Raw genomic sequence first — 22,712 nt, 5'->3', positions numbered from 1 at the left:
CACTTGGGGTACCCAAATCAAGTATTTGGTGCAAAAATGTCAACAAAGGACAATTTTCTACGCACAATTACCGGAACATGGTAGGATGCTCACCCGGAAGACCTAATAAAACTTTACAAAACGACTATTCTCTTTGTTCTCGAGTATGTCTCTTTCTGCTTCCACTCAGCAGCAAACTGTCACCTAATAAAACTGGAACGAATTCAATATCGTTGTTTGCGTATTGCCCTTGGCTGTATGCACTCAACGCATAATGCGAGCCTAGAGGTCCTGGCAGGGGTGAAACCTCTCCAGATCCGCTTCTGGGAGCTCTCGCTAAGGTTACTTATCAAGTGTGGAGTGAGCAACACACTTGCTATTGAAAACTTCGAAGAAATGCTCAGTCTGAACACTCAGTCAAAATTCATGAGAATTTATCTGTTTTACATGTCGTCTGACATAAGCCTACCAAGTTGTAACCCTCCTCGTGTACACTTCACTAATGACAGTTCCTCTGTTAGATACGATCTGTCCATGAAACCAGCTATTCATGGAACACCAGATCAACTTCGATGTATATCTATTCCTCGCATTTTTAACGAAAAGTATCAAAATGTCAATTCCTGTAATAGATTCTTCACTGATGGGTCGCATAAATGGATCCACTGGTTTCGGTGTCTTCAATAAAAATTTCACCGCCTTCCGCAACCTTCAGGAACCTTGTTCGGTTTATGTTGCTGAGCTGGCAGCAATCAATTTCGCTTTGGGTATGATTTCCAACATGCCCGTAGACCATGTCTTGACCTTCTCGGATAGCCTTAGTTCGATTGAGGCACTCCGGTCGATGAAACCTGTAAAACTTCCATCTTACTTTCTTACAAAAATAAGGGTGCTGATGGGTGCACTGGTCGAAAGATCATACAAGATTACCTTTGTATGGGTCCACTCGCATTGCTCAATTTATGGCAATGAGAAGGCGGACTCTCTCTCAAAGGTGGGCGCACAGGAAGGTGAGATCTATGATAGTAGAATTTCACATGATGAATTTTTCCATTTTGTTCGCCAGAGTTCTCTTCAAAGTTGGCAAAATGATTGGCGAGATGACCAGCTGGGACGGTGGTTACATTTCATTATTCCTAATGTTTCTGGTGGTGGTATGGTTTGGATGTAAGTCACAATTTCATTCGCGTGATGTCAAGACTAATGTCTCCAGAGATGTTGGAGGGGATCATTGGAGAACTTTTTCTGCGTCATGATCCTAGTCCTTGGCCTCCTTTCGTAGGACAGCCGGGGACTGGGGCTGGCGATGAGGAGAGGGTCACCGATGTGGAACTTGCGGGGATAGCTAAGTCCCTTAGCGTAGGTAAGGCCCCAGGTCCGGACGGAGTTCCGAACCTGGCCTTAAAAGTAGCTATTGCAGAGGCTCCCGAGATGTTCAGGTCTGCTATGCAGAAATGCCTGGACGAGGGAGTTTTCCCAGAAGCTTGGAAGAGGCAGCGCCTGGTACTATTGCCAAAGGCGCTTTTGCGCGGTAGTGACTCTGGATGTAAGGAATGCGTTTAATAGCGCCAGCTGGCCTGCTATTGCCGATGCGCTCTTGCGTCTGGGGATACCGGAGTACCTGTACAAGATTCTCGGAAGTTACTTTCAGAATCGTGTACTAGTCTACGACACGGAGGTGGGTCGGAAGTGCTTTCACATAACCTCAGGAGTCCCGCAAGGTTCCATCCTGGGTCCGGTGTTATGGAATGTCATGTACGACGAGGTGTTGAGGTTAGAGTATCCAGTGGGAGTGGTGATTGTCGGATTTGCCGACGACATTACGCTCGAATTCTACGGTGAAACGATCGAGGAGGTAAAGTTGACTACCAACCACTCGATCAAGGTTGTGGAGGCGTGGATGCGGTCCAGGAAACTGGAGCTGGCTCACCACAAGACAGAGGTGACGGTTGTTAACAACCTGAAGTCAGAGCAGCAGACGGAGATCAGTGTAGGAGAGTGCACTATCCTGTCAAAGCGCTCTGTCAAACACTTGGGCGTAATGATCGACGACAAGCTTACCTTCGGTAGCCACGTCGATTATGCCTGTAAAAGAGCCTCCACAGCTATTGCGGCACTGTCCCGGATGATGTCCAATAGCTCTGCGGTGTACGCCAGTAAGCGCAAGCTTCTGGCTAGTGTTGCTACATCCATACTTAGGTATGGCGGCCCGGCGTGGGGCACCGCGCTAAGTACTAAATGCTACCAACGGAAGCTGGAAAGTACTTACAGGCTTATGTGCCTAAGGATTGCGAGCGCGTACCGTACCGTGTTACACGACGCTCTCTGCGTCATTACTGGTATGGTGCCTATCAGCATTCTTATCAGTGAGGACATGGAGTGCTTTGAAATGCGCGGCACAAGAGGCATACGCAGGACTGTCAGGATGGTCTCTATGGTCAACTGGCAGCGCGCGTGGGACAGTTCCACCAAAGGAAGGTGGACCTATAGGTTGATACCGAGGGTAGATAGTTGGATTAATAGGCGCCATGGGGAAGTCACATTCCACCTGACACAGGTCCTTACAGGTCATGGTTGCTTCCGACAGTATCTACACCGTTTCGGGCATGCGGATTCTCCCGAATGCCCAGTGTGCAATGGTTTAGAGGAAACGGCGGAACACGTTTTGTTCGTGTGCCCGCGTTTTCGCACAATGCGTGACCGCATGCTTGCCACATGCGGGAAGGACACAACTCCGGACAACTTGGTCCAGAGGATGTGTAGGGATGAGTTTGGCTGGAACGCCGTTTCAACGGCTATTACCCACATCGTCTGGGAGCTACAGAGGAGGTGGCGCGTGGACTCGGAGAATGGCTAGTCCAGATGCAGTACAAGAGGTGGTCCAGGGGTTCGGAGTCGGCTTCGTAGGTCATACCGGTGCCCTGCGGTCGAAATCGACCCTTACAACGATTAAGTGGCCGCGGAGAGGAAGTCCCGGTAGCGGTGCTGTCGTGGCGTCGGTCTACTGGGTTGGATCCGACACCGCGGTTGGAAAGGGGTCCCCGGCAAGGGTCGGGGTAGGTGAGATCCTGCTGTCTGCAACCTACGGGTGCATCTGATAGGGCCTGAAGGGTAGTGATACCCTTCCTTAGGGGCAGGTCAGATCGGGTTGCACGTGGGCATCAGTTCTTGATGTCCGCTCAGCAGTAGTGCGCGGGCGGGGTTGATCCTGCCCGCCTTCCGAGGACAAAGGGAGTGGCGAGGACCACTCGAGAAACTGGCTAAGCGCCAGCATGCTACCGTGAGGGACTCTCCAAAGCGAGTCATCGATGTTCGTTGCTGCAGGCTACGCAGGTTGTCCCAAAAATTGCACATGGTCGAAAAGCTTGGGGGCTCACCCTGCAAATGATAGCAAAGGGTGTTAGAAACAAGCTTTTGTATGACGGCAACTTTCAAAAATGACGTTTAGAGGTCGGCCCGGCGAGATGTTTAAAAAATGGCCATTTTTCGTAATAAATTACATACAAATATTTTTTACCGTACAAAAATTGGCAATTCCCACTATTTTTATATTTTTTACAGCTTGATATGGATCCAAACTTCTTGGGAAAAATAATTAACGACATGTTTTGCAGGTAACTTTTTGATACTGAATTTTTGAATTTACTAAAATTTGTCATTTTTTGATATATTTTGCATTTTACCCATCATAAAAAGTATCTGAACCTAATGCTAATTTAAAACAATTTCCATAAAAAGATAGGAAATTTTATGAGGAAAAACTTTGCCGAAGACAGCATGGCGTTTTTTCTATCTGATTTAGAGCTATTCACGATTTACTATTAGGTGAAATCTGGATTTTTAGGTTTTTAAAACAAAATCACAAAAGAACTTCCCAAAAACACATACAAAGTAAAATATTACGTATGCTCAACAAGTTTTTGACTTGATTGTGTTTAGGAATTATGGTAGCATCATTCATTGAATTTTTGTTTCCGTTGACAAATCCATTTTCTTTGATCTAGAAAGGCACCTACTAGCGAGAAACTTTATCATTAGGTACCATTTTGAGATGCCTCAGTAGGCCATGCCATTTATAACGGTTATTCACTGACAGTGGTTTATACGAGCATAATACACAATCAAACGCACGGCACATTTTCTATATCATTTAGAAGGTGATACATTCCGAGATCGTAGTGTGCCGCGCTTGTTGGCGGAAGTGAAAATTTTCGCTCCCGTCATTTTTTTTAAGTTTTACCATCCATTTTTCAATTAATATTTGTTATTGAAAATATAAGATTGAATCAAAGTTCAAGTTAAGACGTGTGACTGTTGGTGTTGAAAATGGTGTGCCGGAGAAATTTTGTGAACTGAATACCATCAGCAAAAAGCTCGACGGATTGGTGCTTACTAACAGACTTGCTGCAGAAGGCTGTACAATGGAATTCACAGTTACGTGGAAAATTCTGTAAGTTTGTTCTATTTAGAAATAAGGAGACACCCGGAATCAACGTGCGGAAGCGATTTCAATAAGAATGAAAAGGTTTCAATCCTTGGTTGTTCCGTATTTTTTCCTGATCATCGCCCTTTTTGACCTAGCGTCAAATGAAGAGGACGTGGTTGGAGCGTGAAAAAAGTGGATGCTCTTGGTAGCGTTTGAAGCAGTGCAGTTGACAATCAGATTTTTTGACACGCGAAAATCGATGTTTCCCTAAACCGTGCGTCGACCGTACGTCGGGCATAGTGCGCTGGATCCTCTGTCCATCGCACAACGTCCGACGTTAGCTTTCACGTACGGATTTGGAGAAAAATCGATTGTCGCGTGTGGGTAAACTTCGGGTTTCAACCGCGACGATAATATTGATTCTTGAGTCATACGATGACTTCGACGACGGACTATGTGCGGAGATATTTAGTGTAAATATTTTTTGTCTGCATTCATTCAATATATAAAACTACATATATAATTTCATAACAATCCAGTCCCATTACTTAATCATACCCGACCATTCCCGTACCAAATCCCATTTCCTTTCTATTTACGAGGGCGTCGGTGAGTCGCTGGCATCTCGATAAATAGATAGCATCCCTTCCCTATTATCCCCTCCCATCCTCATAACGTATTTCTTATCGTTTCAGAGAGCGAGCAATGGCGCTTAAGCCTAGGCTTGTTAGCCAGGACACATGGTCCAAATGCCTGTGCCCCATCCCAGAAGCAAAAAGGTCCATGGAGTGACACAATTTCTTAGCTTTGTCACTCCCAACGTTGGTGTTTAATATACTAAAACACTTACACTCACACCAACACATCTACATGATCTACTCAAATATACTTACACAATCTGAATCTTGCTGCATCACTCGCTTATAGTGATTCCCCAACCATCCCATTCCAAATATCCAACTCCTTGACACTTATGGGGGAGTCGGTGAGTCGCTGACCTCTTGTAAAGTAGGTGTCATATCATCATATCCTTTCCTATCCTCGTAACGGAGAAGATGGGCGTGGCCGGCAATGGAAGTTTTCATGTCTTTTTACTTCAATCTCTGATTGGATAGCTATTCATTCCCAAATAGCATTCCATAAGCAATTAGAATAGAAGTATCAAGGTTCAACATGACAACTTCCAGTATGCAATCTACGAATTACTCCGTTACCACGCAACGCAACGCAACGCAACGCATTTAGAAGGTGATACATTCCGCAAAACATGTCGATTCTGTTTTTCATTGGTGTTGTTCAAATCGTTCAAAGACATGAATAAAAGTTCTAGTTGTCCCTATCATTTTGATCAACAGATAGGACGATAAAAAATACGTCACTTGTTTACGTCCAAAACTGTTGTTCACCAATATTACTTAGCCTACCTTGTCTTATTGTATACCGTGTATGTGTTATGGTAATCAAATTGTTCTAACCTTGGATAGCATTACACTGAACCAAAACATCCTCCTTTCAACGACTGAAAAGTGATTCGCTTGCGCCCTTTAACAAAAATCAGTCGAGAAGCGGATGACTGTCAGACGGTTGCATCCGATCATGGATGACGTCACCGTATTGAGAATCATCCGAATTTTGAAAGGAACTCTTTCAGAAAGCAGGTGCTGATCAATCGGAAACTGCATGGATTTCAGCCAAACTTCATCTGATTTTTAAACCGATGTTTGTATGAAAGACAGGCAGAACATTTGGTTTTTGGAATGATGCAATAAAAAAATGGCAAAAATTGAGAAAAAAATAAAATGAGTGAGTTTCAACTGTTTATTATTGATAAAAAAAAACTTTGGTTCTAACAATACACACCATCAAAATATGAAATATCATAATAATTGTGATTTTCATTTCTAAACGGCGCAATATGATAAAGAGATTCCACTTCGATAGCCGGTGGAATGCTGTTTGGCCTTCCTTTCCATGCTGGAGAAAATTTCCCTCTGTCGGGTTGCCGTACCGCCTGGGATGTTGATACCGGAGGCAAATTTTAACGCTACTGCAACTCTCAGTAAATCCGTCGTTTTTTCGGCCTTTTCGGTGAGGTAAACATTGGTGGCTGTTTCCTAAAAATGCAGAATACGCAAATAACCACCTAGTTAAGTTTAAATTTTCATAAACTTACTTGAAATCCGTGAATCGAAAATTTCTCGCTTCGCGTGCTTTTCTATACAGAACAAAAATGGTGTCTGAACAACCTTCGTCCTTGCCCGAAATTTCCGCGGCAGAAAATCCTACCAAAATTGAATGATTTGCGTCTAGGGGCGCAACTAAACTATTTGTCATTCAGTTCGCGGATGATTTGCAGTCGGTTAATCGTCATTCAAAAAACGAATGACTGATCAAACAACACTGGAATAAAAAGTCGTATGCCAATCGAATGATTTTTATTCGGAAAAATGATTTTAACGCATTCAACTGCCGCTGTTATTTGAATTTGGGAGGATTAAGTTTTCGAAAAAAGAGAAAGACAAATCAGACGATACAGGGAGGATGTTTGGGTTCAGTGTACGTTAACTCACTGGTTCATCTCATCCCACCCGTTTCAATTGCCTCGGTGTATCTTATTTTCGGTGTTGATAAGATAGTTCAAATCAGTAGATGTGAAAAAAGACATGCCCTGCTTTTCAGAATGTCTTGAATTGGAACTTAGTATCTAAAAATTGGTATTCTTACGTAATATGTTCGTAATCGCGATTTGAATTTGGCATGGATCAACGTATTCGCCTTTATTCACTTTGCCACTGTTTCCTGCGCTGTTTCACTGGTCCAGGACTCATACGTCTTCATGTAGAAAAATAATTGAGAATATCGACAGGAAAGTAAGATAAACGCGAAAACATGGCTCAACATTTTGTGGAGAATATCTTTTAAAAATCAATAGGCTGTACGAAGTTTGTCAAGAGAGCTAGCTTTTTAAGAAATCTTTGCTAGTTGATTTCTATATGAAGGGATTGAATAACAAAAAATAAAAATCAAACAATGATGACACCATAATTCCATAACACAATCAAGACAAAAACTTGTTGAGCATATTGCAGACTTCATCTCAAATTGGACTATCATACTTTTTTTGGCACGCCTAAAAAGTGTGATAAAAGTGCACATTTGCCTCAGATCATCTCGACGTCTTCGGTGCACTTATTCCTCCATTTACAAGGAATAAGTGCACCGAAGACCTCAACTCGATCTGACGTAACCCTGCGCTGTAATCACACTTTGAAGGTGTATGCACACTATTGTGTCAGTCCAATTTGGGGTGCAGTCAGCAATATGTGATTTTTTTTTTACTTTGTATGTGTTTTTGGGAAGTTCTTATGTGATATTTTTCGAAAAATACCTAAAAATTCAAATTTCACCAAATAGTAAATTGTGAATAACTCTAAAACGGATAGAAAACACGCCATGCTGTCTTCGGCAAAGTTTTTCCTCATAAAATTTGCTATCTTTTTATGAAAATTGTTTTAAATTAGCATTAGGTTCAGATACTTTTTATTATGGGTAAAATGCAAAGTATATCAAAAAATGTCAAATTTTAGTAAATTCAAAAATTCAGTATCTAAAAATTACTTGCAAAACATGTCGTTAATTATTTTTCCCAAGAAGTTTGGATCCATATCAAGCTGTAAAAAATATAAAAATAGTGGGAATTGCCAATTTTTGTACGGAAAAAAATATTTGTATAAAATTTATTTCGAAAAATGGCCATTTTTCAAAAATCTCGCCGGGGCGACCTCTAAACGTCATTTTTGAAAGTTGCCGTCATACAAAAGTTTGTTTCTAGCACCCTTAGCTATCATTTGCAGGGTGAGCCCCCAAGTTTTTTGACCATGTGCAATTTTGGGACAACCCAATGGACACGAAGCACGGACCCTACGTGCAGAGGACCAACGCGACCTTGGAGTTTTCGAACGGAAGGTGTTGCGTACCATCTACTGCGGAGTGCAGATGGAAGACGGGACTTGGAGAAGGCGAATGCACCACAAGCTGCATCAGCTGTTGAGAGAACCAACTATCGTCCATACCGCGAAAATCGGGAGGCTAGAAGAAGACGTGGTGCGCATCGAGCTAGGTGGGTCGGACCAAGTGGAGGACGATCTGCGGACCCAACGCAGAGTGCGGAACTGGAGACAAACAGCCATGGACCGAGTGGAATGGAGACGGCTACTATAAGCTATTTTACGAGACGTCCTACCGGTGGGCCGCTCATTGTTATTGTTTACATGTGATGTTTTTGTTTTCGCGAAAAGTAGCATAACATGTGGTGAGCGCCAATCAGATTTTTGCTGGCAGAGATGTTTCGGTTTCTAATGTGGCATGTATCAATCCCCCGAGCTGCATGATGTCACTAGCAGATGAAAAAACATCCCCACGGTCTACGGATATTAATTATAGTGGGTGGATTGACGCATTTTTGCAGATAAATGAACCTCGTTTATTGGATGGGCCTGTATCACATGTTATGCTAGCGAAAATGTAAATAAATGGGCCCACCGGTTGGACTTCAAAACTGGTAAATATTCAAAAAACAGCTGATTTGAAACGTCTCATAAAATGCCTTATGTAAAGCAGAGACCACCCAGGCCTTAGCCTGATCGGTAAGGTAAGTAAGGTACCAGCCTGGTACCACCACCTAAGCAAACAACTTAATCTAGTGATTGCTTGTCATCTGCTGATGAAGTCAAGAAGAGCTAGGTTTAGGTTAAACAAAAATGTATTTCTAACATGCAGGTAAAGAATTGTCGGCTAAAATCTTAACTGCTAAAACGCATGAAATGTACCTAATATATTACTGATAAATACACAGCATAAAATTGGCGTATGAAACCCCGAAAAAAGTCAGTTGACACATGCAGGTCATCTAAGATACAGATAGCACAATTATCTGCTGACTTATCGTTCCCTTGGATAACCTATACTAAAATCTAAATCCATGGCGTTAATATTTCCTTTTGGCCTCGCTGACCAGACTATTTATGTGATGACTATCTGTGAGTCTGGCAAACTGCACCGGGCATCCTGCGGTGCCATCGAAGAATCGCTCCACGGGCTGCACCGCATAGAACAGGTACGCCTCCACGGTCATCAGTTCCTGGTACAGCACCATCGGGTGCGTCTCGACGATTCGGGCGCATTCCTCCAGCACCAGGCGGAAGTTGTCCGGCAGGGTGACGGCCACCTCCTCGTCGAATTGCTCCCGCGAGGCGAGCGTTCTGACGGGATAGAAGCGGACCCAGTAGTCGTAGTTGGGGGTCAGCAGCGAGTGGGTGGTGTTTTGGTACGGGGGGATGAGGGATTCCTGCGAGGAGGATGGTTGGGGCGAACCGAAGAAATCGTGGTTCGATGAGGATGTTAGAATTGATTCGGTGGCAGTTTGATCGGTGTCATCCGATGGGAGTGTGTGATCCAGCTGGGTTTCCTGGCTTTGTTCCATGTTACGAATAAGGATACGAGAAAGGATATGCTCGTGAGAGTGGGTTATGGAGGTGCGCTTGGGCGGGGGTGTCCAGTCGGATTCGTCGCACTCGTCGATGAGCAGATAGGGGGATTCGTTTTGCATCACCCGCCAGAGAGTGTTGTTGACAACGGTTGAATCGATGAATTCCAGCTGGGAAATGGCCGAAGGCACTTTCTTCGTTTTGAGCGTGATTCGATGATTGGTTTGGAGGAGTTGTTTGAGATCCGATGGGCTGACCAGAGGAACAACCGAGCGTTCTCCGTGGTTCTCGTGCATGAACTTCGGCACGTGGATCTTTTCGTCTCGGTTGTACGCTAGAAGGAAAGTTTCCAGGTAGGACCGGTTCGGAGTGAGGCTGGGTTCGAATTCGATGCTTTGAGGTGATTTCGTGGTCGGATTAAGGCGGTGAAGAGTATCCACCACGTTTGTGGAAAAATCCTTCAATTTAGACATCCAATTACGATTAACTGGCTTGCTTGATACTCCAAACAAGTCTCCGCCTTGCTTTTTACGCAGATTGTAATCGATGAATAAGTCCGGATTTTGTTCGCTTCCTTCTTCCTTGGCAACCATTCGATTCGTCGGATAGTGAACCTGAGCCAGGATAACTTTCCTCATTTCCAGGTAACGCAACCACTCCAGAAAGACGAACAATTGTCGATAGGACGGTCCCAGGTTTTTATGCATAGTATTAAATTTCGTTGCAGATTTGGACAGTTTCATTTCCGTAGAATCATTACAACCGAACAACAGCTTTAACATGAACATAATGAAGGCCATTGCCCGGGCTTCGTAGTTCGAGAGGGTCCTACCCTCAACGTGCTCCATTTTCGGCGGAAAGACCGCCAACAATCGATCCAAAAGCACCATAAGATCATCCGGCAGGCACAGTTCCTCCAAATACCGCTTGCAAAGCTTGCTGAAATCCGGAACAACCGGTTTCACGTTTAGAAACTTCATCATCTGCCGCACCCCCATGAGCAGGTCGGTATGGGCCAAAGATCTCCCCCTCTGAAGTCCGCACAGCGTCTCCACACAGCTGCTGGTATCCACTTCCTCCGGAATGTACTGCATAAGGTTCGTGCATGAAATGTGCTCCTCTCGGTACAAGCGCAACAGATCGGCAAACTGCACCGGACTTCTGCTCACATTTAACGCCAGGGCCAGAATCGATGCTATCGCCTTCCGGTACAGACATTCCGGATCCGATCGACGCGTCGAATTCAACCTCTTGTTCGGTTCCAGAGACGCGTGGCATTTCATCACATCCTCCACGTCGCTCTCGTGCTTGTCGATATGCTTCGTGGACATCTTAAGTCTTCGCTTCATCTTGATCCTCGCCAACCGGGAGTACTTTATCTTCTGGCCTCCGCTTTTCGAGCTGGTTTCACTTTCCGTTCCGGACAAGCTTGCGTTCAGTGATCGAACCGAAAGCTCGTGCAGTGACCTGGTGAAAGGTAATTAAGAATAAGCTTACAGAATATAATCTAGCGACAACATACCTGTTAATATCCGACTGGGAGGCCCTGAACGTATCATACTCCGCGTTAAGTAAGCTCCTCTGTTCCGAGCGAACCTTCTTAGTCAACGCCACACCGGAAGTCGGCGCCGAGCTTGGCTGTACGCTCGAAACGGTACTTTTCCTCCGTTCGCGCTTCTTCTTAAGCTTACGATTGTAAATTATGTTTGCGTCCCTAGAAAGTGTATAACACATCTATGAGATACCCCCATTCCCGAGTAAGACCCGCGTCGCTTACGTTTTCCGGTGGAACACATCCAGCCGGGGACGTTCCGGTTTCGTCTTGTCGAAGAAAGCCACCTCCGACCGGCGCAGGTAAGCCGTCCACAGTTGCAGCACCGTCAGCTTGAAGTTTTCCCCGGCTCCGATGGTCACCAGCCGGTCGGTGTAACCGAGCAGAATGAAGTTGACCACCTCCCAGCTGGTGAGCATTTTGCCCTTCTTCTTCTTGGTCGGTTTGATCCGGATGGTCCCACCCCCCACAGCGTTCGCTCCGCCCATCGGAAGGTGTTCGTCGAATTCCGCAACCATTTCGATGCCATGCTGTTGCGATTTGGTTCCGCACTCGACGCAGTAGTGGAACCCTTCGTCCACCGTGAACTCGTGCTGGCCACACACCTCACAGGTATCCATTTGCAGCCGGTATTTGTTGAATATTACCGGTAAAATTTAAGAAAAAACTAAACTATGCTGCACGTGAAACGAACGGGTGCCAATTTGTTTTGGTTTTTGAATATTAAAACACAGCTGATTTTTGTTTACTATTTTCAACCATTCTCTTTTGGAGATGTGGTTGTGAAAGTTTAAAAAATATATGCACTCTCAAACGGAATGATGGTTTCTGGTGATTTATTTACTCACTTTTAAGTTTTTTTTTCCCAATGGCAAATTTCAATAAAAATAATCCTGTCTCACACTGAACCAATTTGTCCGATTATATTTATCTGAAAAATCACATACCCACATCGAAATACGAGTTTGATTCATTTCATATTCCTATTGCATCTTACGCTAAGATCAGTTTACCCATAAATAAGTAGTTGATTCACCCATATTTGGGTTTTGTATGCAGTACTCATAATATGGGTAAATTATACTGATAATTATTGGTAAAATTTACTCATAAGAAAAGTGACTTTACTCATATATGGGTACTTGTGGTTTACCCATATTTGGCTGAAAAAAATGTTGTTTTCGATTGTGAGCTCATCATCACAAGATGAACAATCTCTTAAGTTTTATTTCAATTTTTTCGTGAAAGTTTTCGAGTTCGACGATCCAAGTTAAACAAAGACATTTTACCTCGATTTGCACTCTTGCCCCGGACGTTAGTTTTATCATTATTTACCCGTTTTACCCAAATCGATTGGGTAATATTTGCATATGCAATCTGAATAGCCTTTCAATCGGCGTGCACTTTTGTGTGAGGAAAAATTTGCGCTAGTGTTCGTGTGTTGAAATGTCACTTATCTCTATTCGTTCGATCCTGTTGATTTGAGTGGCATGATACGGCGCCCACACTAGCACACAGTACTCAAGAACACTACGTACTAAAGTGCAGTAGAGTGTTTTAAACAGTGAACGTCTTCAAACTGCTGTGTGTTTCGCTTGACAAAACCGAGTGTCGCGTACGCCTTCGTGGTCGTTGCTGCTATATCTCGTGCTATATGCTGGGTGTAGAATACGAGGTATTCGAAATATTTAGGGATACCAAGTTCTTATAGTTTAGAATAATATCCAATCTTTGACACACATGTTTATTATCGTTCTTTTCGCTGTCACTCTCCGAGTCTAATTGCCTATCAAACTCAACGCTTACTATGTTCTCCCGAACCCAACACTTTATGCTTAGAGTCAGACCCTACAATCCCCCCTAGCTTTTATAATAATAATGTGACATTATTTCAATAGTTCATGTGCTCAATTATATACGCAACATATGTTTTATGCTCTAATGCTACTAGAATACTGAAACCCTAGTTGTGTATTGTTTCGACTATAGTATAGTATAACCGTAGAGTATAACTATGTATGTGTATTGCAATACTATCCTATAACCCAACAATATGCTAATGATTCTGGCACAAATCGTGTTTCCTATATTATAACCCACCTAGCTCTCCTATCGTTGAATTACACTTTTCCAATGCTGTCTTCCGAATCATTCAATAACTAGTTTAATACAAATGCTTGTCGACTCCAACATCCTATTCTGTAACCTTTACATATAACATTTTTTAATCTGTGAATGCACTGTTTATTGGACATTTGTGTCCTCAAGCATCAGTAGATCGGCTCCAGAGGCATGTACACCTCCACGTCTGTGGCTTTGTATATCTTCATCCTCAGTTTTCAGTATATTGTTGCTAGTGATTGTTCTGTCTGCATGCACATCAACCAGGCTCTTCCAAGTTCCACGGTCTATTCTTCTCCTTCTTAAAACATGTTCTTTAAGTTGTTTTTTTTCGGCTACAAGAGAAAAATCGGGTGTATAGAGGTATATTACGTATCTTACACAAAACTAATATTCAAGGCAAACCAATATCTTCATGCACCTGACCACGAACTCATCCAGGGAATCTCTAAAACAATATCTTCGACAGGGCCTGGATACTAAAATATATAAATATTATTAATATTAAAAATCGATAGATTGTGGTCACAGTCGGTAGATCCAGTGATACCTTTTTATTTTGTATTCTGTTCACTTCTAACCAATTCTTTTAAGTTGAACTCCAGAAGATCCCTCAAATATAATTTTTAAGAAAATTTCCGATTAAGTTAAATAAATAAAAAAAAAACATGATAACAGAAATGCTTCACGAAGTTTATAATTTGCTCAAGTAGAATTTCTTTTTATTTCTATTTCTCCTAATAAACTAATAATGAAACTGTCATCTGCGTTTTGAAAAGATTTGTTTCACGTAAAGCGCCTACGGCTGCATATCCATCATGAATAATTCTTTTATCTACTTAAGCACCTCAAAACGCTGCAGGTTTGGTTGTAGAATTCTTCAAAAGATTCGACTTTCAACAATCCTTCCAATGCTTTTAGTTCGATATAGTCAATCCTTCAAACCTTACTGACCCTCACTGAATCCTGACGTCATTGGTTTGTATTCCGCAACATTTGAACACTATTGGTTCGATATTAATAATTGAAGGTATGCAACTTACTGTTTCAATTTTAACAATCCTTTGAACTATACAAGGGGCTAGTCGCTTGAAACATTGTGCCAAGAGGTGCCAAGCACACCGTCTTATACGCTGTGTGGCACACCGAGGCACTCTGAGGCACAATTTTGACACTTGAGTTTGGGTGAAAAAACTAGGCAACCATGTGCATTTGACCTGCAAAATGAAAACAAACAGTTGGTTGTCTTGGTAGTTGCCAAGCAAAATCTAAATCATCAAGCAGTGGCACTTCGGGGCACACTGAGGCACAATTCAATACCCGGTGGCACACTGAAAATAATTGGCGCAAGTAAAGATGTGCTCAGCGACTCCCCCTTGGAACTATATTAATTCAATTTCATCAATTCTTCGAACGCATGCGGGTTTGGATTCAACAATCTTTCGTTTAAAGATTCAGCTTCAACGATTAATTGAATATTAATAACTCGTTTTCGATACCTTGAACAAACCAATAAAATAAACCTTGAATCGAAACAGTAGGATTTTGACAATCCTTCGAACTCTACTTGTTAGATTTTAACAAATCTTCGAGCGCTACTAGCTCGATATTGAAAATCCTTCAAACGCTACTGGTTCAACTTGAAATCCTTCGAACACTACTAGTTTGATTTGAATAACCTTTCGAACGCTACTGGTTCGATATCGATAATCCTTCGAACGCTCCAGGTTTGATTTTTTTTTTACAAAAATATTTGAACGCTCCTGGTTCGATTTCAATAATCCTTCGAACGCTACTGGTTCGATTCCGACAATCCCTCAAAACGCTACTGGTTCGATTTTGACAATCCTTCGGACGCTCCTGGTTCGATTTCAATAATCCTCCGAACGCTACTGGTTCGATTTCAATAATCCTCCGAACGCTCCTGGTTCGATTTCAATAATCCTTCGAACGCTACTGGTTCGATTTCAATAATCCTTCGAACGCTACTGGTTCGATTTTGACAATCCTTCGGACGCTACTGGTTCGATTTTGACAATCCCTCGAACGCTACTGGTTCGATTTCAATAATCCTCCGAACGCTCCTGGTTCGATTTCAATAATCCTTCGAACGCTACTGGTTCGATTTCAATAATCTTCCGGACGCTACTGGTTCGATTTCAATAATCCTCCGAACGCTCCTGGTTCGATTTCAATAATCCTTCGAACGCTACTGGTTCGATTTTGACAATCCTTCGAACACTCCTGGTTCGATTTCAATAAATCCTTCGAACGCTACTGGTTCGATTTCGACAATCCTTCGAACGCTACTGTTTCGATTTCGACAATCCTTCGAACGCTACCGGTTCGATTTCGACAATCCTTCGAACGCTCCTGGTTCGATTTTGACAATCCTTCGAAAGCTCCTAGTTCGATTTCAATAAATCCTACGAACGCTCCTGGTTCGATTTCAATAAATCCTTCGAACGCTACTGGTTCGATTTCGACAATCCTTCGAACGCTACTGTTTCGATTTCGACAATCCTTCGAACGCTACCGGTTCGATTTCGACAATCCTTCGAACGCTCCTGGTTCGATTTTGACAATCCTTCGAACGCTCCTGGTTCGATTTCATTAATCCTTCGAACGCTACTGGTTCGATTTCGGCAATCCTTCGAACGCTACCGGTTCGATTTCGACAATCCTTCGAACGCTACTGGTTCGATTTCGATTATCCTCCATATCCTGCTGGTTCAAAATAAGAAGTTTTCTAACACTACTAACACTATAAAAAATAGGTGAATGCTACCGATTTTTTTCCAATTGTAAAAGGTCCACACACACTGCTGATGAATTTTCATCCTTATTCGAGCTTTGTTAAACATCAACTACTACTAATGGAAAATTCCTTTTTTTATGAATGTTACTACTTCGTTCCAAACCATGAACGCTACTCATTCGTTCCAATCCGTGATCACTACTGGTTCATGTCAATCAAAGAAAACTAGTTCATTCTATAATACAGAAACTCCATCAGGTGTTTCCAATAGATGGACGCTTCCAGTTCATTCTAAAGGTGCAACTACACTGTTTCTAATTATGTCAAATATTTGCCATTACAGTCCGACATTCTTCCAAGGTTTCTATGATTCACGTTGCATTAATCATTTGATCTTATTTGCCCAAATATTTGTCATGCCTAATGGGACCTTAATCCGTGAACGCTACTGCTTCATCTCAATTCATTCCATCTGAACGTAAATGGTTTGTTAGGTTTTTCGCACCTACGATGGCGTAGTGCACGTTCAGCGTGCTTGTCTGGGTCATAAATATTCCCAACATCGTACCAGGGTGGACGCTACAAGAATCTTCTCTATACCTTAGCGCTACTGGTTCATGCCAATTTGTTAACCCTACCGGTCAATTTCAATACGTGAATACTGCTGGTTCATTACAAACCAGTTGTATAAACTAGCTTATTCGTGATCATTTCAACCTTGAGCGTTACTGGCTCATTTAAATCACAAAACGCTGCTGGTTTTACAGCTCTCACCAAAAACGCCCCGAGCTCCAAAAACCTATTAAACCCTTATGTGGCCGACAAGGTACCCGTGTACCCTGCGCCCATTTGAAAAGCACGGTGTGGAAAAAATCAAAAAGTTTGTCGGACAGATAACGGTTAAACAAACCCTGTCTACACAAATACTTTGGTTTAAAATAGTCACAATGCCAATTATCCTCCAATTTGTTTAGTTTCACACTTCAAGAATAATCCAATTTATGTTTCTCTATTGACATTTTAGTTCGACAAGGTATTAGAAACTTCTTGATACTAATATGAACTCAACACTTCCAGCAAAATAAAATCAAACCTTTCTAAGATTACCGTTATGTTTAGAAACTATTATAAGTTATCAAGCAATCGTGTTTTCGACTACTTTTAGCGACACCACGCTCACGCTGTATACCACAAGCCCACATTTTTCGTGTACTCAGTAACCGTGGCGACCTTTCCCGGGTTAAATACATCTAATTTCATTCCCAGTTTATATGTTTGACGATGAACAGGAGTTATAAGCCATTATTGCTTATGTGATATGTTCTATGAATGGTATATGAAGTCAATTACGCATTATAAATAAAAAAAAAACTAGCATTCACTTTCGGTGTATACCAAAATTTACTTATTTAAGAAAGCATTTAGAATATATTTGTAATTTTTTTTTCTTTCTGGTTTGAACATCTTATATAAACCTTAACAATATCCAAGGTTCACCCACCACCTTTTGGACAAATGCAATCAAGACATTTACAAAAATATCAGTGTAACAATGAATGCGGTAGAAAATACCACACGAACCATATAATTTAACACCGAGACAATCATTCGATCACTTCTTAGAAATGAATAAAATATAAACAATTTCTTATTATAATATTTTTTTTTGTTATATTTTGGAAAAAATATGCTGATGTAGAAAGCACCAAATTTTATTGCCAAAAATATTAAACAACCACATCAAAAAGCCAGTGCTTTCGCTGACCAATCAGCGTTTTCGTTAATTACCTTTATATACTTATTGAATCCGATAGATCGTCAGGTTTTCACACTACACAGTTAAGTAAACGGGTTGGCGGAGCCGTTGCCATGGTTACAGTTACTCCTGCTAGATTTTCACAATAACAACAACATACCTTCAATAGTCTCTTAATCGGGGCCCGTTGCACAGGTGGTCACATATTCGCTTCTTAAACGGATGGTAATGGGTTTGATTTCCAGTCGCGGTACTTTCGTCAGTTGCTCTTCCCCCCCCGAGAGCAGCTGGCAATGACCCGCTTCTGAGCGAATGGCTGTAATGGAACCGGATATTGCTGTGTGCATTCAAAATGCAAATATTAAATGCGGGAGCACCAAATGCGGTAAGATTTTCTAACAAGTAACCCGATGTCAGTGAGAGCTTTCGAATCCTAGGTTGGCGGTGATATTGACTATGGTTGCTACGTTGCCTTTGGTAACATGTGTTACCGCGTTTGAAGCGCATTTGGGCACCGTTTGCATCTTGAACGCACACAGCAATACTTCGGCTTCGGCAACTCATAATGGATCCTCAATCGGAACTGTACTATTTATCGAACGCGTTTTTTTTTTCTTTCATCTCTTGTCTGCAATTTTAGCCAGCAAATCATTTTTTTTTTAACTCTTCACTTGTCAGCAACTAAATTTCAAACCAATGACACTCTCACGGCTGATCAAAATCACTCTCGCACAGAAAACGGAATTACTTCATCATCACTTCTCCTTTAGGGTACATTTAAATCGTCACTTGATTGATGTGTGTTTCACTATTTATCCTCGTCGCCAATTGTAGAATACGAGGTATTCGAAATATTTAGGGATACCAAGTTCTTATAGTTTAGAATAATATCCAATCTTTGACACACATGTTTATTATCGTTCTTTTCGCTGTCACTCTCCGAGTCTAACTGCCTATCAAACTCAACGCTTACTATGTTCTCCCGAACCCAACACTTTATGCTTAGAGTCAGACCCTACACTGGGCAAAATTCAGTTTACTGTCGAGAAGAACTCCTAGGTCTTTTATGGTACTGACCCTGGTGATACTGGTTGATGACATTTTATAGTCGAAAAGGACTGTGCTCGTTTTCCGACTAAATGTGATGACGTTGGATTCACGGACATTCACTTCCATACCATTCAGCTTGCACCAGTTCGATAGCACATCAATATCGGCTTGAATGGCACAACATTTGAAGTGGTTTCGGATAGGCCAGGAGGAAATAACTTCCGGAAAAACGCAATTAACTTTAAGAAACGGATTACTTTATTTAATAAACGTGTTCGCACTGTTTACATTTGTTTTTATTTCAATTGGAACAAAGAAGTAGATATAAGTAGGGGCAAAACATCATTACGCTCATTGGAGCAGAACAAGGTAGGGGCAAGCCAGAGTACGGTGCGAGGGGGGCGACAAAAATCCATTTTGGATCAATTATCATGCGATAATGCGTTATTATATTTGATTATCTTGATTTTACCAATTATCAACCATTACTTCCATAACATTGGATTTTAAATCGATTTAATCGGATTTTCCCCCATTTTTCCATTTTGGATTATTTTTATCGCTTTTTATTCTCAACAAAATGGCAAGGGGTTGGAAACTCTGACACCCTAGAAGGTGTCGAAGTGTGTTAATCGGGTGTTTTTGGGTGTTTTTCGGTGCATTGACGTTTTTGACAATTGATGTGATAGACGTCATGTTTTTTTTCAAAATTCTGGCAACACTTTCGAAATTCTCTCACCATCGTTTGTTTTGATATTGACTTTAACGCCGGTGGTGTACAATCGAAGCGGTCGAAACCAAAATCGGTCTACCTTGCCGGGCCGGATGTAGCGGATTAACGATTCCTGTAAGTAATCCCATAAATTGATTAACCCTCGAGCGATCGCGCTGTTGTATTTTGTACAACACGTTGAAAAAATCTCGCTTTTTGTACTCAGCATTAGCGTGGTGCTGACGCAGGTAGTCAACCGCGCGAGTTACGGAAGGTTAACACATCCAATATTAAGCAACAATTTTCATTCCAGGAATCGAAAGGAATCGCCGATGAAACAAATTCTTCTTGAGCAGGTTGCTATTGCAGTCGAAAAATTTGGATCGGTTTGGAAGCGACACCAGGGGAGGTTGCGCCGGAGAAAGACGCGTTATTCTTTTGAAAGACGATGGGGTGAAACTGATTTGACGACGATGATCGGATACTCAGGAGTGTTTTCCTTTTGCGGTTTCAGAGAGGATTTGATTTGGCGTAGTACTTTTGAAGATTCCCTGTCAAGCGAAAACAGCGAAACATACTGCGGGAATTGACAACCGTGCAGGTGTTCCATCATGTGCGACCGCAAGTAATAGGAATGGTCAAAGAGCATCGAGCCATGTAACAGGAATCGTGCGATCTAATGTGTCTGTAAAGGCACAGGACAAGGGACACCTTATACCCAAGCTTATACCTCGATACGGCGAAGAACGCCTCCTACCGCAGTTTTCACAGTTGTATCGCCGCTCGTTTGCATGGTAGTTGAGATGATCTTCGAAGCGGCACCAAAATAAAATGTTGATGGCCAAGGACCAAAATAGAAATTCCTGGGTATGGGATACTTCCTGGGTAAGATTCTTGTTTCTTCGGAACAAAATTCAAAAGATGCGATGTACTAATAATTTAATGTAAAAAAAATCAAAATTGATACATATTCCTGCGCGGAAAAGTGTCCTAACCATAGATTTCCTCAATATTTATTCTTCCGGTTCTGCTCGGCGCATTTCATCTCCCGGCGTCTGCGATTTCTCGAGCAATTTCTTTTTACATAAATCGCTCCTCCTGTGTGGGACGGCTTCTATGTTGGTTTCGGACCCTTTTCGGAGGAAATCCGTAGTAGACCTGGATTGATTTGGTGTTTCTTGGAAGATTTGGTTTAAAAGCGTTCTCGGGTTCTGACTCAGGGACCGTGCTCATCCATTCCGGTGCTTCCGTTGGTTTCATCCCGCTTCTCTTAGGGAGGTATCGAGCATATCGATCGATACTAAATAAGAATCCGTATTCCGATCGAGTGCCATTTGAACTCGGTAGTAACTGACCAGGGACAGTTGCGTTCATTAGTTGAGGTGATTGCAGTTGCGAGTGGTTGGCCAATTTTTACTATTTCCTCGTTGCATCGCTCGTTTAATGGTTTTATCTCCTGGGACATGTGATTCCGAAGTTCTCGTGATGCTTTCCCTTCGGAAATTGTAAATTGCAACTTGCAAACCTCACAGAAACAGCAGATTCTCGAAGATGACAGCCGGCGGTAGTCTCTCTACTTTTAGCCGCATCGAAGTCCTCGAATTGAACTAGCGCTTCCGGTTGTTTCCGGTTTTCACCACCGAAGGCCGAGATTGGACTTCCGTCGTACTTTTCAGTCCTTTTGATGGCGATGGTCTCAAAGTCGAATCGCCACGGAAGAGTTGAATAATTTTGATCCAGTGTAAGCGCCGTTTTGATTACCACTGGCTAAATGAAGCAAACCAGCCCTAAAAATACAAATGAAAACATGTTTTTTTCTAATTTTTCCTTTTCCACCAAAAATCCCAAACTTACCCTTTCGGCTTTCAGGCCCAGTTCAAATCTCGTCCAAAAAAATGAAGGCCATCCTTATTCAAATCGATTATTATTCACGATTTTCTCCGTACTACTTCCACATCGAAGATCTTACTTATGACCTTGCTTATGACGATGTCGACGGTGCTGAAGGGTAATCGACCTCCTTCATTTCGACTTTGTGCTGCTGGCGAGGAAGTAGCGGTAGCACCGGGTTGCGACTGATGACGACGGTTCGTTGGAATCACTCCGTCGTGATGGTTCTAATGCGGAGAGCTTTACTGTTCTTCATTCGCCTTCTGGTCATTTTGTCCGCCTTTAACTTGCCGCTTTTCATCATCCGGTCTATGTGATGTTGGACAGGATTTCGTCCATCAGCTGCATCGACTCCGTTAAACGCGGCGGTTTGAAGCTCCGGAGAAAACGTACCTGGTTGTCCGATGTTGCTGGTTCTGCTCCGCGCTGTGACGATGGTGACGATAAACATTGCCTGAAAATGTAAATATAAACATCGGCAAAACAATGATGCCAGTAAAATAAAAAATGATCATGGTGGTGCATATGAAAGGTGTCGAAAAGGTGTCGAAAGGTGTTTTAGGTGTGTGAAATGGGTGTTTCACACAAGGTGTCAGAGTTTCCAACCCCTTGGGCAGCTGCAAGCCACCACTGACTCCGACGAAACAGATTCCCTTGCCTGCATCCGCTTCAGCCACGTTCGCCTTCGATTTCTGGTGTCCCTTCTGGCTACCTTGCTTCTTCCGATCCGGGCAATCCACTTGCTTGTGACCGTCCTTCTTACAGTGGAAGCAAGTCAACCTCTTCTTCTTCACCTGCTTCGATCCGGAAAAAGCAGCTTCTCCGACCGGCGAGGGTGACGGTTCCATTCCCCGGCGCTTGGTTTCCTCATCCAGCAGTCCGCATTTCACGAACTCGAGCGATAGGTTCTCTTCCGGCATCGTCTCGAGTGCCGTCACGACTCCGGAATACGCAGGGCCAAGCGTCAATAGTAGATGGCAAA

At 42.6% G+C, this 22,712-nt stretch overlaps 1 protein-coding gene and 2 long non-coding RNA genes across 3 annotated transcripts; 1 reads left to right on the top strand and 2 right to left on the bottom strand.

Annotated features, from left to right (window-relative positions):
• Positions 1 to 9,149: 9,149 nt before the first annotated feature.
• Positions 9,150 to 12,310, bottom strand: LOC134287232 (TATA box-binding protein-associated factor RNA polymerase I subunit B-like). The gene is made up of 3 exons (XM_062848903.1): positions 11,669 to 12,310; positions 11,414 to 11,605; positions 9,150 to 11,358 (listed from the first exon to the last, which is right to left on the bottom strand). The coding sequence occupies exons 1-3, from the start codon at positions 12,061 to 12,063 to the stop codon at positions 9,393 to 9,395; spliced, it is 2,553 nt and encodes an 850-aa protein (XP_062704887.1). The 5' UTR covers positions 12,064 to 12,310; the 3' UTR covers positions 9,150 to 9,392.
• Positions 12,311 to 19,718: 7,408 nt separating this feature from the next.
• On the top strand, positions 19,719 to 20,839 carry LOC109429358 (uncharacterized). The gene is made up of 2 exons (XR_009997134.1): positions 19,719 to 19,975; positions 20,154 to 20,839. It is a non-coding gene; the product is annotated as an uncharacterized LOC109429358 (long non-coding RNA).
• Positions 20,767 to 22,338, bottom strand: LOC134287230 (uncharacterized). The gene is made up of 2 exons (XR_009997139.1): positions 21,695 to 22,338; positions 20,767 to 21,627 (listed from the first exon to the last, which is right to left on the bottom strand). It is a non-coding gene; the product is annotated as an uncharacterized LOC134287230 (long non-coding RNA).
• Between the last annotated feature and the right edge of the window lie 374 nt (positions 22,339 to 22,712).

The sequence above is a fragment of the Aedes albopictus genome, chromosome 1, assembly GCF_035046485.1.
Source record: "Aedes albopictus strain Foshan chromosome 1, AalbF5, whole genome shotgun sequence".
In the NCBI taxonomy this organism is placed as follows: domain Eukaryota; kingdom Metazoa; phylum Arthropoda; class Insecta; order Diptera; family Culicidae; genus Aedes; species Aedes albopictus.
The sequence above is the reverse complement of the archived record's forward strand: the minus strand, read 5'-3'. Positions and strand labels throughout refer to the sequence as shown.

Coding starts and splice junctions, on each gene's coding strand:
- LOC134287232 (XM_062848903.1), bottom strand. CDS start 12,063: ATGGATACCTGTGAGGTGTGTGGCCAGCACGAGTTCACGGTGGACGAA. Junction 11,606..11,668: donor GATGTGTTCCACCGGAAAAC/GTAAGCGACGCG, acceptor TACACTTTCTAG/GGACGCAAACATAATTTACA. Junction 11,359..11,413: donor TCCCAGTCGGATATTAACAG/GTATGTTGTCGC, acceptor ACCTTTCACCAG/GTCACTGCACGAGCTTTCGG.